General features: G+C 54.3%; 1 protein-coding gene across 1 annotated transcript in view; it reads right to left on the minus strand.

Annotated features, from left to right (window-relative positions):
• The window catches only part of LOC308605735 (uncharacterized protein), a gene marked incomplete at its 5' end in the record, with an annotated part of 67,358 nt that overhangs the window by 48,538 nt on the left and 702 nt on the right, over positions 1-18,118 (minus strand). Inside the window, 2 exons of the mRNA XM_081216016.1 lie at positions 16,336-16,544; positions 17,229-17,369. Of these exons, the coding sequence (XP_081072142.1) occupies positions 16,336-16,544; positions 17,229-17,369 (350 nt within the window). The remainder of the gene's footprint in view (positions 1-16,335; positions 16,545-17,228; positions 17,370-18,118) is intronic.

Raw genomic sequence — 18,118 nt, forward strand, 5'->3', positions numbered from 1 at the left:
CACTCCAGAGACTGCCCTGCGTTTCCAGGACCAAGAGTTATTTAAGTAGCAGGACTTGGGCTGATTCTCGCCAGCATCTCTAGGGCCTGGCACCAAGCAGTCACTCGGTAAATTCTGGCTGCTCTTTGCAAGGGATGAGAACAGTGAGGCCTTTCTGGAATGCCATTTGCCAGGGCCTCCTCAAACCTCAGCACACGCTTCCCTTTGCCTTAGCAAGTCCTCTTCCAGGAATCTGGCCAGTAGAAACGCTCCTGCACAAGCAACTGCAGATGTGGATACAAAAATGCCAGGTCGGGTCACTCCCCTGCTCAAAAGCCTGCCATGGCTCCCATCTCACTCAGGAGCAGAGCCCAGGTCCTGGTCAAAGACGCAGAATGGAAACTCTAGAGTAATAAAGAGGTAGCATGAATCAGCTCCTAATGGAGATAAGATGGAAGGCCAAATTACTCAATTAATCTAAAGGAGGCAGGAAACGAGAGAATAAGGAACAAAGAACACCAGAGATAAACCAAAAATGAACAGTAAGACAGAAGATTTCAATGCAGCCACATCAGTAATGAGGGCAAATACGAACGGTCTAACCCTGCACCGTCCACTCAGAGAGGCCTCGTGTGACTGCCCAGCCCTGGGAACGGAGCTAGTCCAATAAGATGTTCTGAGTGGAAAATACACACTGGATTTCAAAAACTCAGTGCGGGGTGGAAGGCGGAAAACACTGTACAACACGTGTTGGCGACGATGTGGAGAAATCGGAACCCTTGTGCATTACTCGTGGCAATGTGAAATGGTGCAGCCACCGTGGACAACAGTGATTCCTCAAAAAGGTAAAAAGAGAATTACCAGATGACCAAGCGACTCCATTCCTAGGTGTATATCCAAAAGCACTGAAGGCAGACTCAGATTCTTGTACGCCAATGTTTATAGCAGCGCTACTCACAATATCCAAAAGGTGGAAATAACACAAGTGTCTGTCTATTATTGGATGGATAAACACAGTGTGGTCTATTCAGACAATGGAATAGTATTCAGCCTTAAAAAGGAAGGAAATTCTGATAGATGCTACGAATGTGATGACTATCCTTGAAGACATTACGGTAAGTGAAATAAGCCAGACACAGAAGGATAAATACTGTATGATTCCACTTATATGAGGAAGAAGTGGTCAAATTCATAGAGAAAGAAAGTAGAATGGAGGTTACCAGTAGGTGGTGGGAGAGGGGGATGGGGAATTATTGTTTAAGGGGCACAGAGTTTCTGTATGGAAGGATGAACAAGTTCTGGAAATGGAGAGTGGTGACGGTTACACAACATTGCAAATATACATAATGCCACTGAATTGTGCACTTAAGAATGGTGAAAATGGGAAATTTTAGGTCACGTGCATTTTACCACAATAAAAAAGACTGTAAAATATCTCATTAGTGACTTCTAGACTGATTACGTGTTGAAATAATAGTATTCTGTATATAACAGGTTGCATAAAATATATTCACATTAATTTTCCCTATTTCTTTCTCCTGTGGCTACTAGAAAATTTTAAGTAACGTATAAGTGGCTAGGATTTTCTTACTGGACAGCACTGGTCTCGACATTCCAATCATCAAAAGGACATAGACTATTTGCTGTCTGCAAGAGACACACTTTAAATGTAAGCACACTTTAAATATAAAGACATATATAGGCTCACAGTAAAAGTTGGAACCAAAAAAAAAAAATCCATAGAGCAGAGGTTAAATAAATTATGGACTACTACTCCTCCTTTAGTTTGCTAAAAGAACGGGTTCTGGGGGGAGGGGTGGGGGACGGACGAATTGGGAGTTTGGGATTAGCAGATGCAAACTATTATATACAGAATGGATAAACAACAAGGTCCTGGGACTTCCCCAGAGGTCCAGTGGTTAAGACTCTGTGCTTCCAATGCAGGGGATGTGGGTTTGATCCCAGGTTGGGGAACTAAGATCCCACGTGCGGCACAGTGCAGCCACACACACAAAAAAACTTAAAAAACAAATGAACAAACAAACAACAACAACAACAACAAAAACAAGCTCTTGGGGACTTAACCTAGTGGTCCAGTGGTTAAGAATCTGCTGTCCAGTGCAGAGGACGTGGGTTCGATCCCTGGTCAGGGAGCTAGGATCCCACATGCCTTGGGGCAACTAAGCCCGCACACCACACCTAAGCCCGTGTGCGCGGCAACTACTGAGCCCACGTGCTCTGGAGCCCGCGTGCCACAACTGGAGAGAGAGGCCCATGCACCACAGTGAAGAGCTCATGTGCCACAACTAAGACCCGACAAAGCCAAAAATTAATTAATTAATTAATTAATTAATTAAATATTTAAAAAAACACAAGGTCCTACTGTATAGCACAAGGAACTGTATTCAATATTCTGTAATAAACCACAATGGAAAAGACTATGAAAAAGAATGTAAATATATATGTATAACTGAATCACTTTGCTGTACAGCAGAAATTAACACAACATTGTAAATCAACTATACTTCAATTAAAAAAAAAGAGTGGAGCTCTAGATTGCTGCCATGGAAATAATTCTAAGACACTTGTTCAAGTTAAAAAGCAAGCTGTAGAATAATTCATATGGTACGTGTGAGCAAGAGGAAAAAAATGTATGCACAGAATAGAGGGGTAGAAAGAATGCACCCAAACTCCTCACGTAGGGCTCCTCTAGAGAGGGCAGGACAGGGGACAGTGAAAAGACTTTCATAGTGTTATATATGACTTTTTTCCGTGTTGAATTAATTCATACAGATCTGCCCTCAAACTGGCAAACCCCAAAGAGTTAAGGAATCTGATCTTAGCCTCCGCATCCAGTGCAGGGCCCTTGAAGCAACTCGGAAATCGTCCGGAAACCACTCTACCCCTTGCTACTCAAAGGAGCGGCCTCAGTGTCCCCTGGGAGCCTGCTAGAAATGCAGAGTCTCACGCCTGCCACAGACCCGCTGAATCAGACCCCGCATTTGAACAGGCTCCCCAAGGGATTCGTGTGCACGTTCAAGTTTGAGAAACTGTTGATCTGCAACACAGCCCAATCTGTCTGCACAGACTTAGTAGGTACAGACTAAAGGCTGGTCAGTGATAATAATAGCAGCCAGCACTTACAACGGGCTTATTAAGTGACAGGTGGTACCTTATCTCAATGAAACGCCACAGACATCCCACCATGTCCCAGATCATCTCGATCTACTACCCCATACCTGCAATTCCAACCTCCAAAAATCTCTAAAAACCATCCCTTTGTTTTCCCCTTTACTCACTGTGGGGCAAAAGCTAACCTGCAATGACTATCTTTATGTATCCTTCTTAGTGTAGAACAGCCACAGATATATTAGCAGCAGGAATAGTATTTGCTGCAGAAATCTTTAGCCTATTTGGGGAAGGAGAGCTGCCCTGCCTGGCTGAGGGCTGTTCCACCTCACTGCAGCCTGCGCTGTGGTCTGAAATATTCTGAATGTTGACACACCTCGGAAGCTGCTTACTGCCATAAATTTGCAGCACATCTGTTGACATGTGATGTCATCTATGAAACCTCCGAGAGGAAGGCATCAGGCGCCCCCCCTCGCTGATGGGGAAACTGAGGCTGCGAGAGGTGGTGGGCCCCTGCTCCAAGTCCCGCAGCTGCCTCCAGGCCAGATCTGCCTCCGGGGTCCTGACCCCTTCCTTGCAGGTCTCCCTGTCAGTCACCCACCGGGGTTCCCTCACAAACTCACAAACACATCCGAGGAAGCTGGGGGCGCCACAGTTATGTTAATGAAGACACCACGGAGGGTAAAAAGGGAAAGAGGAGGGTGGGACGGCACCCTGCTGAGCCGGGGCCTCCACTGGCTAAGCTGAGACCCAAGCTGCATCCCAGGGCAAAAAGCGGAGTGGAGGCGGGCGGGGCAAAGGCAACTTCCTGACTGTGGGCTTTCAGTCCTGGTCCCTGTAACAAGCAAACAGTGAGGCTTTATGGCTAAAAGCCTGGGCTTTGGGGCCAGACTGCGACCCCCAGGGTGGGGTGGGGGATCCCCAGTATACCCTTTAGCAGATGTGTGACTCTGGGCAAGTCACTTAACCGCCCAGTGCCTCAGTTTCCTCATCTGTAAAATGGGGATGCTCACTGCACCTACCTCCTAAGGTCCTAACGTGAGTAACGGAGTCAGGACTTGTGAGGGCCCTAGACTGGTGCCCATGGCCGTGTGGGCTGTTATTATTATTGTTGCTACGGTCATGAGCTGTGGAAAGCTCCTAACTGGATCCACAACACCCCTGAAACCCTCCGCCAAAGGTTGCGATGTAGAGTCAAGCATGCGTTTCTCTGGGGGAAAGGTCGGAGGCCGCCGAGCAGGTTCCCCAAAGGACCTCAGCCCTCCTTCCCCCACACTAAGGACCACCTCGTGCTCTTAAGACCTTGTCCTGGAAAAGATAAAAGGCGGCTGCCTCTCCCAGCTGGGGCAGGACGGCCAAAGCTCTCGCCCTCCCAACAGCTGGCAATACCACCAGCCTCCCCCGCTCCCGCCCCCCACCTCCTGCCACCCCCTCCTGTCTCCAAGCAGCTTTGCACTGGCCTCCTGAACTCCTTCCCAACTGCACAAACATCTTTCTTCTGCCTTCACACCCCTCTCTTCCTCACCTCCTGACCTGTAAGGAAGCTTCACTCTTGAGCCCAACCCACCACCCCCACTCCTCCCTCTTCTAGAATCTTCCTTTGCTCCTTTCCTTTTCTCTAAGCCTCCTCAGATCCTAAAACTCTCTAAGCCTGGTCCCTCACTCATGCAGTGAATACTGAGTCTGGACGCATTCCCAGTCAGGTCCGGGGGATGAATCCTCACACAGAAGCAAACCGCGTGACATGGAGAAAGTTGGACAGGGTCGTCAAGGAAGGCTTCCCAGAGGAGGCGGTATTTAAGCAGAGGCCTGCAGGACAGGATGAGGAGCCCAGAGACAGGAAGGAGTGGGAGAAGATCATGGCAAGTAGAGGCAAGGGCAAAGGTGGGGAGGCAGGAACAAGCTGGGTGTGGGAAGAATGCAAGGTGAAAGGGCAGGAGATTAGGTCAGGGAGATAAGCCCAGGCCAGACTAATGGGGCTCTGTGGGGGGAGGTGAGATTAGACTTTCACCTGAGGGCACTAGGGAGCCATAAAGGGTAGCAGGATTTTTTTTTCCAATCTCTGGCTGCCAAGAGCTCCATCTGCCTGCCTTCCGTCTGTCCATCCGTCCATCCATCCATCCATCCATCCATCCACGAAGCCATCCTTCTCTCATGACTCCTCACCATATTCCAGTCTGGCTTCCGCCCCTACATACCCATCAAACCCAGGAAACCTTTGCTTCCACAACAGCCTCATCCAACCCAGGAAGCCTGTCCTCAGGTCCATGGAAGTTAAACCTTTCCAAAAACTCTCCCCCTTTGTTCCTGAGAAGCTGATCCTGCCTTATCCTGCTCCTCCTCCCTTTCTCTGTTTTGGCCAAAGAAGCTCCCACCCCTCCCTACACGTGGGTGGCCCGCCTAAGTTGACTCTCCACCCTCTCCTGCCCTCCCCCTGGGGAATCATCCCCATCCCTGGGACTTCAGTGATCACTCCATGTCACCGTCTCTCACTCATGATGCCTCCAGTTCATTCATTCATTCCGTCTGCACCTAACCACCAGCCGAGAGGGTGCTGGAGCTTTACTCTCTGGGGTTTGTGTTCCCAAAACTATAGACACCACTACAGCATCTCAAGAAAGGGCACCTGCATCCACTCAGTTGCTCAGGCCAGTGACTTTGGATCATCCTGGACTCCCTCCTTCCCTTACCTCCCATCAACAAAACCAAAGCACCCCAGATCTCAGCCCCAGTGTCCTGGGTCCTCTTTCCCCGTGAAGCTTCAACTGGCCTTTGTGCAAAGCATCCCAGGTTTCTCTCTGCTAGAAATGGCATGGAGCCCAAAGCCTGCCCCCAGAAGCCCTCTCCTCCAGGAAGCCTGCCCTGATGCACCAACATACCCCACAAGCAATGCCTCCTCCTGGCCTTCACCAGCCCAGCTGACACTCCTGAGACACTGAGCTCACCTTGCAGGGAGGATGGGTGTGTTTTGGGTTTACCCCCCTCCCCTGTCCCGAGTGCAGAGCTCTGAGGCCCGGCACAAGGGAGGCCTGCTATGTGGATCTGAATTAACCAGTACAATGCGCCTGGATGCACATCCCTGCTCTGCCAGCAGCTAGCTGTGTAACCTTGGACAAGGCACTTCACCTCTCACTGTAACTGGGAAAGGAAGGCAACCCAGGGGTCTGGCCCTTGGGAAAATTCTAAGCAAACCATGAAAACTGCACCGCACGGAGTCCCACAGCCAGGAGAAGCAACAGACAAGATGCACAAGTAGCAACACAGGAGGCCTGAGAGTGGGTGTTGGGCGAAAAAGACTCAGAAAGAAAAATACAGCAGGATCCTCTGTAGAAAGCAAAAATCCACCACACAAAGCAAACAATTTGCCAGGGCACAGAACAATTTGCCAGGGCACTGGGCCAGGGAAGGAAATGAGAATACAAGGGAATCTTATACAGATATATAGATATAGATATAGATATAGATATAGACACATATGCACTTGCATATATGTGTATATAATATATACATTTACTACATGCCTATTATACTGCTAAGTTTAAATTTACCACTAAATTATTACATAAAGTATAATAATATGTAACATATATTAATGTATGTGTGTGGGTATATATATTTTACTGTTCATTTGCTTAAAGCAGACTTCTGTTAGGAACTCCCTTAAATAAATCTCCCTATTCTGCTACAGAGTCTGGCCGGGGGCTCTTCAGGCCCAGAAGTTGGCTCAGTGTCCCCTGTGACCAATGCACACACGACTCCCTGCCCCTTAAAGGTCGCAAAGAAAAAATAGGACTGTGGAAGGGGGACAGGCTCGGGGACGGGCAAGGGCTGGGCAGATGTCAGGGAATTCTGCTGGTCCAGCTAAGGAGACAGAAATCTGACAAAGGAAAACAGCTCCTCACGGAACAGCTTTGAGACTTTAGGTGGCAAAGCACAGGCAGCCCGGAAGGGCCACAGAAACCAGAGGCAAAGACGGAGCAGAAGTTTCCCGGACATTTTTATCAACTTCGAGACCTGAGTCTTTGCCCATTTTAGCATCTCTGTAAGAGGAGGCATAACTTACAGCAAATGGCTTGTGTGAACACAGCATGTGTGGCTTCCAGTCCTGGCTGAACTGAGGAGGGCAGCACCTGAGCGCCCCCCTCCAGCCTCAGTCTCCCTGCTGAGCAGTGGGCAGTCCTGACCTGTCCCATGGGCCCTGATTCACTCCGTCTCTGAAGACACTTAGGGAGCGAGTACTGGGCAGTGGGGAGGTGGCTAGGGCAGGATGGGCAATGTCCATGGACCAAGTGTCAAGTGCAGTTGGGAGACCCATGGCTGCCTGTCCTGGGTGAGGGGCCTGCCGGTGGAGCTTTGCCACTGCAGGCAGAGCCCTGCAGCTTTGAGGGCTGGGCTTCCTGAGCCAAGGAACCACTCAGGGGTCGGGCTTGATAAAAGTGGTGGGGGGATGGGCCCGGGGGGGCGGGCAATGAAGGCAGCTGAGCCTGGCTGGGGGCCTCTCGGGCCCTACCCACCAGGACTCCCAGGAGATGCGTGGCACCCCGAGATTGGCATTTTTGGTGCTTTGGAAGCAGGTGGGTCACACTTTTTAAGAAACAGAATAGCGACTGCAAGCACAGGCTCTCTGCTCCCTTTCTCCATGCCTGTGACATGTCCATCCTTCAGTCAGTCAGTGAGTCAGGCAACAAACATTACAGGATTCCTACTGCACACCAGGAGCTGAGAACACGGGGCACATCATTTCCCTCCTTCTGTAGTTTATAGAATCTAGTGAGAAAGCCAGGCCTGAAGAAAAGCTCACGGGACACCTACATCCCAATGGGGCTACGAGGGGTGGAGCAGTGAAATGGGAGAGCGGCCCTAGGCCGGAGGCTGAGGCTGGGAAGGGCACCCAGGGGAGGGACAAATGGGATGATGAGACTTCAAGGGGGGGCGGGGGGGCAGATTTCTCTCTCCCGAGAGAAAGGAGGTAAAGCCTTCCCAAGGACTCCTGCTCAGTGATAAAAAGGCTAAATCTCAAAACAGTGATGCTGAGCTGAGGTGCTCAACCCAAAGGACCACACACGTCTGCGAGATTCAAGAAGAGGCAAGGCAGATCCACAACAGGATAAACGAGCAGCGGGCCAGTGACCCGCTGCTCTGGGAGGGGGTGTTGACGGTGAAGGGGCACAAAGGAACTTTTTGGCTGCGATGCGAACGCTCTGGATCTCGAAGGGGTGTGGATTACACACGCTGCTATGGTTTGGCAAGACTCATGGAGAAGCACCCTTAATCTGTGTAGTTCATTGTATGCCAATTACACTCAATGAGAGGATGGGGGAGAAATACATACACACATACACACACACACACACAAAACTTTCTGTGAAAGGGGATGCATGGGGGCTTCCCTGGTGGCGCAGTGGTTGAGAGTCTGCCTGCCGATGCAGGGGATGCGGGTTCGTGCCTCGGTCCGGGAGGATCCCATGTGCCACGGAGCGGCTGGGCCTGTGAGCCATGGCCGCTGAGCCTGCGCGTCCGGAGCCTGTGCTCCGCAACGGGAGAGGCCGCAGCAGTGAGAGGCCAATGTACCGCCAAAAAAAGAAAAAAAAAAACACGGGGGATGTATGTCCACGAAAGCGGGAGGGCACTGGGCATGTTCTGGGGAGAGAAGTGAGGCCACCGTGGCCAGAGCCTGCTAGGCCGAGGGGAGCCTGGCCTGAGAGGGTAAAGAGCTGAGAACTCTTCCGGGGGCCCCCGTCACCTAGCCTGGAGGGCTTGGTGTTCGAAGATGGGTGAGGTGCCTTGAAGGACAGGAGGGAGGTTACAATCTAGCCAACTGCCACAATCATCCCGTGAGCATCTGCGAGCAACAGCCTGCCCAGTACCACATAGTGGACGAGAGGCAGGGCGGCATCCATCCTCTGGAAAGGGGGCTCCAGGCACCTTCGATCTGCAGGTGTCCTGGACGAATGGACCGCCCTTCACCTCCAAGCTGCGGAGGCCACCGGGGCTCCCTCCAGGGCCCCAGGGGTCATTAACGAGGGTCCCACAGCCATAGAGATGGTCCTCCCTCACTCTGCACCCAAGGCTGCCAGGATGGGACATAGGGGACACAGGAGGCTGGGGGGGGGTGGTTACCTAGAAGCCAACAGCCCCCTCCAGCCCCTCGAAGGACAAGAAACACTTTGAAGGAGAATTATAGAGGATGGAGTGAGCAAAAGTGGGGGATTAAGGCAGCCAGGCCTGGTCAGGGGCTCCAGGGATATAACCCTTCCTCTGACCCTCTTACCCCTGGAAGGAGCGTTTGGTTACAGCCTCCACGGAAGTGATAACTAACTACAGTGACAATGGTGACTGCTACCTTCTGCAGAGCGCTTACTCTGAGCCAGGCACTTGCAAAACACTTTTCCACTCAGGACCTGATTTAACTGATGCAAAAGCTCTTGAAAGAAGCATCGATTTATTATTCCTGTACTTCTGGTTCTCTAATCTGGAATTAGAGAAAGGAAGTAACTTGCCCCCAAGTCACAAGGTTAGAAGCGGCAGAAAGAGGACTCGAACCCGGGCGGCTGACCCAGTAACCCCTCACTGCCGGGGTCATCTGTCCATCCCCCTGCCACTGGCCCACCTTCTCTGACTGTGATTTCTGCACAGAATATCAGAACCCACATCCAGGCATAAATCCCCAAGCCCGTGTGATCAGAAACAGCCACCAAGGTGCAAAGCCTGGGCTGGCCAAGACAGGATGGGAACACAGATCAAGGACAACCTGACCAAAGTTTACTGCCTGCAGCCTCGATTTCCGCAATCTATGAAATGGGTCTAATGTCTCTTCCAGCACAGAACAGGATAGAACCCGGAGGTGATGAAACAGATTCTGGATACCAAAAATAATAACACCATTAGTAACGATAATGATACAATTGAACTGATATGCTATCTGGAATTTGCTTAAATGTACTCCAGCAGAAAAGGGAAAAGAAAGTGCAGGGTGGCGCGGGGGGTGGGGGGTGGGGCGGGAGGAGGGATCAGCGGAAAATTGGTGAAGCTGGCGATGGGTACACAGGGGTTGATTATTTTATTCTCTCAACTCTTGGTAGGTACTTTAAAATTTCCATGATAAAAAATTTAAATAATAACAAGCAAAGTGAATTTTCACCGCACTCCTGCAAGCCGGGGCCTGTCTTAAAAGCTTTCTACATCTTCACTCATTTAAGCTTCACAAAGACCCCATGAGTTCTGTTACAGATGAGGAAACTGAGGTCCAAAGGGTATTTGATTGCCTTGGAACCTTCCCTCTGATTAAAATGCCAACATTGACTGCCCGGGGTTTTAGGGGAAGGAGGCAAGGACGCAGGTATCTAATTCCACAGGAGATTTCTCTCCATCATCATCATCATCATCATCACCACCATCATGATCATCATCACCACCAACACCATCAAAACCACCACCACCACCACCACCACCACCACCATCACAGCCACTGACATTTTCTGAGCACTTGTGATATGTCAGGCACTGTGTTAAGCACTGAACATCCGTGAGCACACAGGTAGGTCTCCCATCACAGCCGTTCTTCCAGATGAGGAAAGCGAGACCCAGAGCAGGACAGCCCTGTCTGTCCCCAGGGCCATGCCACCGCAGCAGCCTGCCCTGTGCCCTCCGCTGCTGTGCGGTTTAGAATGCCAACAATGTTCCCTATGTGCCTTTCAGGAAGACAATGGAGAGCTTTCAGAGTGGCGAAGTCAGCGTGGGGCCCACAGGAGAACAGTAACCATAGTGAAAATAACAGCAACATCAGATGCTCCTTCCTGAACAGCTACTGCACGCCCGGCTGGGGAGGGCAGTGCCTCCTTCAGCCCTCACAGCACACCTGCCAGGGAGCCATCATGGGCCCATTTTACAGACAAGGAAATCGAGACCCAGAAAAGGATCGCTTGCCCAAGGTCACGCTGCAGGTAAGTGCAAAAGCCAGCATTCCCTCCCCTGCCTGCCAGTAAGGGGGCTCACAGCCCAGAACTAAGGGGCTCCTCACCCCAGGAGACAGAACTGCCATAGAATGACAGATGACACCTCCACCGAATGACTCAGCTAGGCTACCCATGCACCTTGATGGGTATTATTTAATCCTCACGACAACCTTTCCAAAAGTAGGTACTGAGGTGAACCCATTTAACAGAGGGGACAAGTGAGGCCCAGAGCCAGCAAGCCCCCTGCCTGCATCCATTCAGCCAGCAAGCGGCAGAGCCGGGATTCGAATCAACAGCGCCCCCACCCTTGACCTCTACACCAAGTGGCAAGCACAGGGTGCAGGCCACAGGCAGGAAGGAAGGGGCAAGGAGGTCACAAGAGGCAAAGACAATGGATGGATGGGTGGGATGACTTGAACAGGAGGGGAAACGATTTCCTTCAAGATACAGCTCCACAGGTGCCTCCCAAGAGTGACCGAATGACAAACCGCAGGCTCTTGACCCAGCAATCCCGCCTCCAGGAGTTCACCCCGCTGGCATACCCACTTCCCAGTAAGACAAATGGATGCACGCCCTCTGGCTCTGCACGCTGAAACTTTAGGAAACACCTCCATATCCATGTTGAGTCAAGGAGGATTTGCCCACACTGAGGAATACAATGCAGCTGAGAAAAAGCCAAAGAAACGCCTCCATGTATTGTGCACATCTCCCAGGGAGATGAAGTGAAAAAAGCAACGTGCACAACGACGGGAAGAGGGGGCTACCATCTGTGCAAAATAAATATTTTTTAAGACATACACAGGTATATAAATGTGTGCGCACAGAACATCAGGATTGAGGCGGTGCTCTGGGGAGGCGAGTTGGGGGACCAGGGATGCCCCGGAGGGTAAAGGGGGAGACTTACTATGTTTGAGGTTTTGAATTTGTCCCATGTGGATGTATCACTTAGAAAAAAAGAGAAAGAGAGAAAGAAGCTGCTTCCCCCTTGGAGCCTTTGCAAACCACCCAGACAGAAGGCATCAAAGTCCCCCAGCAGCCTTGAAGACAACACTTCTCTCGAGCCTTCTCCCAGATCGGGTCCCAGTATCATAACTGGGCCCCAGGTCCGTGGCACACAGTAGGCCCTCAGGAAGTTTCATCGGGAACAATTACAGACAGACAGGCCCTCTCTCCAGCTTCTCCTGCCAACAGATCCCCCGCCACCATGAATACCTGCAAACTCAGGACACAGAACTGTCGCCAAACGAGAAATGTCTTAGAAAACCTTCTCTTTTCCCGTTGGGGGATCTTGCATGCCACTGAGACACAAAGGCTTCAGTCAATGGGGATAAAACTCTATTGGTGGTACCCCAGGCAGGGGAGAAGTCTAGGGAAGGAAGGAGGAGGGAATCCTTGGGGACCAGTCAACCAAACATTTCCCATGTGTCTCTAGTGTGACACAGCCTACACTGGGGAGCCAACTGAGACAGGCCCTCTGCCCTCAGAGAGCGGGGACAAACTTGGATATGACCTGGTGAAAAAGGGGGGCAAGTCATTCTGATTGGTGGGAGAGCATTTTACATCATGGACGTAAAACAGGCAACTTGCTGTTTCCACTAAGTCAGGGAGCCTGGTGGGGGAAAGACCCCGAAGAGACAGAGGTGAGAGAACCATGCTCCCCCCCCCACCTCTCCCCTGCAGGGCGGGAGAGGGAGAAAGGCAGCCCCTCACTGCTTTCCAGGCCCAGGCCAGCTAGAAAGGAATGCCATGTTCTCCTGTTTCCAATTAACTTCCCCCCACCAGCAGCCCTCCGCATTCTGGAGACCAGGAATCAAGACAGCCACGGGGGAGAGCTGGGAGAGCGGGCAGGAACTCTGATGGTGGCTGGGCCTGGGGCTCAAAGGTGACCCCCCCAGGACCCCGGGGTACCCACACCACACCCAAGGACCCTCCTACCAGGCCCCCTGGGCTTGGTGCTGACCCCTGGACCCTTTCACAGCCTCTCAGAGGGGAGAGGGGGAAGACCCCACATCCCCAGGGAAGGTTGGGGAAGGCCCCTGAGGCCTCTGGGAAGGAAGCGGGCAAAAAAGGGGGGCGGGGCATAGGCCTGTCACTCTTGGGCCTCACACTTCCCCCCTTTTCCACTGCCACCCTGCCCCCCCAAAATCAGTTCCAACTTTCAGGAAGCACTCACCCTAGAGAGACCTACAGCCCCTCCCCTCCTGCCCCCACCCCACAGGAATTATGATTACTTATGATGCCTGTCACCTCAGGAAGGTATTTGCAGGGTGTCCCTCAAAGTGTTAGCCCCTCTCCAATCACACCCCCGTCCCTGAAGTCTGGGCTGGAGTCCCCTCTCAGCCATGGAACAGGTTTCCGCTGGACTGTTTCCTCATCTGTAAAATGGCAAGATCTCCCGGATTGCCCCCCTCACTGGGTAAGCTGGGCCCTCCCCAGCCCTTCCTCCTCCTCCCCCCCCCACCGCCACCAAATGTGTATTTGGCACCAGTAAGTGCTGAAGGGGCGGGGTCCCAGAGAGCTGGAGACAGGGTCACCAAAGCGGAACTCCTTACTTACTGCCTGCCCTCACCCACCACCACAGGGAATTCCTCCAAGGTAGATGCCTTTTGCCATTCACCCTAAAATACCCAGCACCCAACTTTCCTCCCCACCCTACAGGCCTGCCATATCCCCGTATGCTGAAGGAGAAATAAAAATAACACGCTTGGATAAAACTTTCAGTCACCGCAAGGTCAGTTAAGGAAGCTCTACTGATCCCCACCTGCAGATGAGGAAACTGAGGACTGGTGAGTTGAATCTAGTGCCTGAGGTTACAGAGTGGGACAGGGAGTCTGCCACCCAGGCCGAGGGGAGAACGGACAGGGGAGTTCTCTGCCAGCTACATCACGGCGCCACGGAGGGTCACAGGGCAGAGCGACGACGAAGGTCCCTGGCAGCTCAGATTCCCGCCCAGCGGGGCTGAGTCCCAGCTCAGATGGAAGAGGAAGAGGATGACAGAGGGGCCACCGACCAAGTGCCCCCCAAACCCCAGCCAGCGAGGCCTGGGGCCCCCCTTCTCCTGACTCCACACCTCCAATCCTCAGCTCCTGCAGGCAAACGCTCTGCTCCAGCCACAGGTGAAAGCATCCTGCCCTCAGCCCAGCTTCCAGATGCTCCTTACTCCTTCCCCAAACGATCACTCGGGGGGCTGGGGGGTGGGGGGGATTCGGCGGCTCCTTCCTGGTATTATCTACATTTGAGACTCAACTGAAGTCAAAGGGACAAATTGCCAAAGAGGGGTACAGGAGAACCTAAGAGTTTTGAGCTGAGTTGGAAAAACTTGAGACGGTTACAGATTGGGGCTGTGTGGCCCCGGGCAAGTCACTTAGCTTCTCTGAGCCTCCATTAGCTTGTCTGCAAAATGGGAATCACATAACTGACCCAACTTCCTCCTCGGGTGGCGGCCAGTGGGTAGCGCACCTAACAGTAGCCAATCCCTAATGCTCTCTGGGTAGGAGATGTTATTTCCACCTTCCAGGAGTGGGGGAGCTCTGGGGGAGGGGGGGTGTAGCTAAGCACACCCCTTAAGTCTCACTGGACGCTGGCACATGGGAAGGGGGTGGCTCCTCAGCTGTCCTCCTCCCCTGTTCTCCCACCACCCTAGCAGGTCGGCGTTGACTGAGGCCCCCATCCCCACCCCAGGCGAGGGGAGAGGTGTGAAAGCACAGAGCACTTCTCAGAAATCTCAGGCCGTGAAGTCTGGGGGTGTTTCTAAAAACTGTTTCCCTGACAAGCGCCCTGGGAAAGGAGGTGTGAGGGAAAAGCAAACCCTCAATACATCCCCAGATCTAGACTATCGGAGGGCTGTGTGACAAAAGGGGCTGCCTGTCCGGGCAGAAGGCCGAGCACGGGCAGGAGCCCCGGTCCGGGTACACCAGAGAGCTGGGACCTGTCACCCCGGCCTCCGGGGACAGCTGACACAGCGGCCTCTGACCCCACCTCCCGGGAAGTTCAGCTGCTCCGAACCACAAAGCAAAACAAAGGCGTGCGGAGAGGAAGGAGCCGCCGTGCCTTCCAATCACCGCTGCCTCCCGAGCCCGCCCGCGGCTGCTCGCCCCGCTCGCCGCTGGCCTCGGACCAAGGCCTGGGCAGACCGCGGTCCCTGGTCTCCCCGCGGCCGCCCGTGACAGGAGCCGGAGAAGCAGCCGAGGGGCAGCGAGGGATGGGAAAACCAGATGGCTCCATCCCTCCGCCCTCCTGCTACATCCCTCCCTCCGGGTGCCCGCGGCCCGGCCGCCCTCCGCAGGGGCCCGGGGAGGCCTCAGGCCCGGCTCGTCCGGGCTCACCACAGGGAAACGGCTGCCTTTGGCTAAAGCTCACCACCCGAGCGCGGTGCCCGGGCTGGGCCTGGTGCCTCCCATTGCTAGGCCGAGGGGGTGGAGATGGGGGGCCGCCCCAAATCTCGCAGGTGACATGGGTAAGGCTCACCTCCCTCCTCCCCCCACCCCCCGTAGCGGCCCCCTCCGGCAACAACCAGCTAGCGGGGGCGGGGGTCAACTCCTTTCATTGCTGGGGGGTGGGGGACCAAGTCAACTCCTTTCATTGTTTCGGGGCGGTGGGGAGGAGGAGACCCAGTGGCTTCCTTCCGCATCCATCCCTCCCCAGCAGGCCGGAGGCCCCGTTTCTCTCCGGCACCCCCGGAGGGATCTGAGAAGGGAGCGCAGGGGACGGGCGAGAGGGGGAGAGGAAGGCTCGCCAGCTCCGGCCGGGAAACCACCATCCGCTGCCCCATTGCCCTCTTCTTCCCCAAAAGGCAGGGAGCAGGGCGAGGGGAGGGGGGGCCCCCGCCCGGGGGAGGGGGTCTCCCCACCCCTCCCCCCGTGGGACGTTAGGTCTCGTTTTTCCGCCGCTCCATTTTATCCCCGGCAGCCGGCGGGAGGGCCGGGGAGGCACCGGGCGCCGGGTTTGGGCAGGGGAGCCCGGGGTGGGTGGGTGGGGGGATCCCCGCAGAATCGCGGCGGCGGTGATGGAGAGACGCGGGGGGTGAGGGGGGGCTGCCGGGGGTGGTGGGCGCCGAACAGAAAAAGAGGCAGCGGGCGATGCGCCCCGGTTGGGGGGCTAAGTGCGTGAGTGTCGGGGGAGTGGGTTCGGCCCCGGCTCCGGCTCCCCCCACACACACCCTCGCCGCCAACCCCCACTCCCCCCTCGCTTTTGCGCCCTGTCACAGCCCCGACTCGCAGATAGAGAGAGTTAAGAGATTTAAAGAGAAATTGCTACATTGTGAGAAACTCACCCTGATGTTTGAGCAGCCGTCGACGCGGGCTCTCCGAGACGGCCCCGCACGGGCTGCAAAGGGAGGACCCAGAAGGGGCCGAACGGCCGGGCCGGTCAGCGCACTGCCTGATCGCATGGCCGCCGCCCGGCAGCCTCCGCCAGGCCCCTGCCGCCGCCCCGCGCCGCGGACCGGGCGCCCCGGACAGGCGCCCGCTCCGGGCGGGACCCCTCGGGTTTGCAAAAAAATATATATATATATTTTTTTTAATTACGTGCAAAAGAAAAAAAAACTTGCAGGTTTTGTGTTCCTCCCCCCCTTTCCTCCTCCCCCTCCTCCTCCCCCTCCCCCTCGTCGTCCTCCTCCTCCTCCTCCCTCCGCCCTCGCAGAGGGACGGGCTTGGGGAGGCCCCGCCCCGCGACTCAGCAAACCAGCTTCGGCTCTGGGATTCGAGCTGCGGGTCCGCGAATGAATGGGAGGCTACGAACGCCCCGGGAGGGTGACCTCCGCACCGGCACCGCCCCCTCCCCAGCCCTAGTCCCGGGGGTTCGGGGGCGTGCCTTCCCAGGCTACTGTGGAGTCTGCCGACTGCATCGAGCGATGCTCTGGATTAGGCGGAAAGGCTAAAGGGATTCGCCCTCCCGTATCCCGGGCGCCCAGCCCGTCTGGGGAGCGGGCGCGGTGCGCGCTGGGCGCGCCCCGACGCGGGGGATGGTCGCCGGGCGGGAGGACGCGACCAGGGGGAGCGCCGAAGGTTCGAAAAGGTAGCGAGAGTCGCGGCTGGAGGAGAGGGGAGGCCCCGCAGGTGGAATCGCGAAGGAGCCGGGAGTCGGAGCCAAAAGGGTGGAAGGCGCGGGGGCGGGGGGTGCTTTGGGGCTACTGGCCGGGACTCCGAACGCGGCTCGCTCACTCACCTCAATCGGTCTTTTGAGCTGCTACGCCCCGGGGAGGGCGCCTGGGACGTGGGTCCGACCTGTCTTAGAGCCTCCTCGAGGCCTCTCGGGCCGCGCAGCTGGGACTCCCAGAAGCCCCGGGACGCCTCGGTGGTGTTGGGTCTGTTTCCGCCCCGCGGGGCCGTGTACGCCTTGCGGGCATGACACTTCGATTAGCACGTTCGTTCAGGGAACGCTTGCTGAGCGCCTGCTGTGTGCCCTGCGCCTTGCTCGGGGCCCATCGAGCACCCAGACAGCTCGGAGCTACCCTGCCGGGGCGCACAGGCCAAGGGGACTTATATTCTGGTCTCTTCTTACCTCCTGTTTCCCCGGTGCCCTGGAAAAGCCATGTGTATACCGAAGCAGCTCAATAAATGTGTTGAATAAATGAGTGATTGAGATCTATGTGTTTTAAGCTTTAGAATTGATCCTGGCATCTTGGTGGCACTACGCATGTTATTTAAGAGACCACGGAGGTTAAGCGTGCTGACTCAAACCAGTGAGCCTGTGCTTCACATCCTGCCACTTTCTTTGCTGTGTGACCTTGGACAAATTACTTCACCTCTCCGTGCCTCCATTTCCAAGAGGAAATAATTAATAGGCCTCATTTCATAAGGTCATTAGGAGAAAATGTTCTCATGGAGAGCAGCATCTGACAGGAAGTGCCAGATAAGTGCTGTTATTATTGACTATTATAGAAAAAGGAAACTTGATCAATTCCAGAAGTGAACACGTGTTGCCCCAAACATAAGACAGTGGTCAGTCTATAACTCATATAGTTATAGTAGTCATCCATGGCCCACTGAGGTATGTGACCCTTCCAGGAACAGCAACATACAAGGACATTATTTTTGTGCAGCTTGCCCTTCCAT

Source organism: Mesoplodon bidens (genome assembly GCF_964165515.1).
Source record: "Mesoplodon bidens genome assembly, chromosome: 18".
NCBI lineage: Eukaryota > Metazoa > Chordata > Mammalia > Artiodactyla > Ziphiidae > Mesoplodon > Mesoplodon bidens.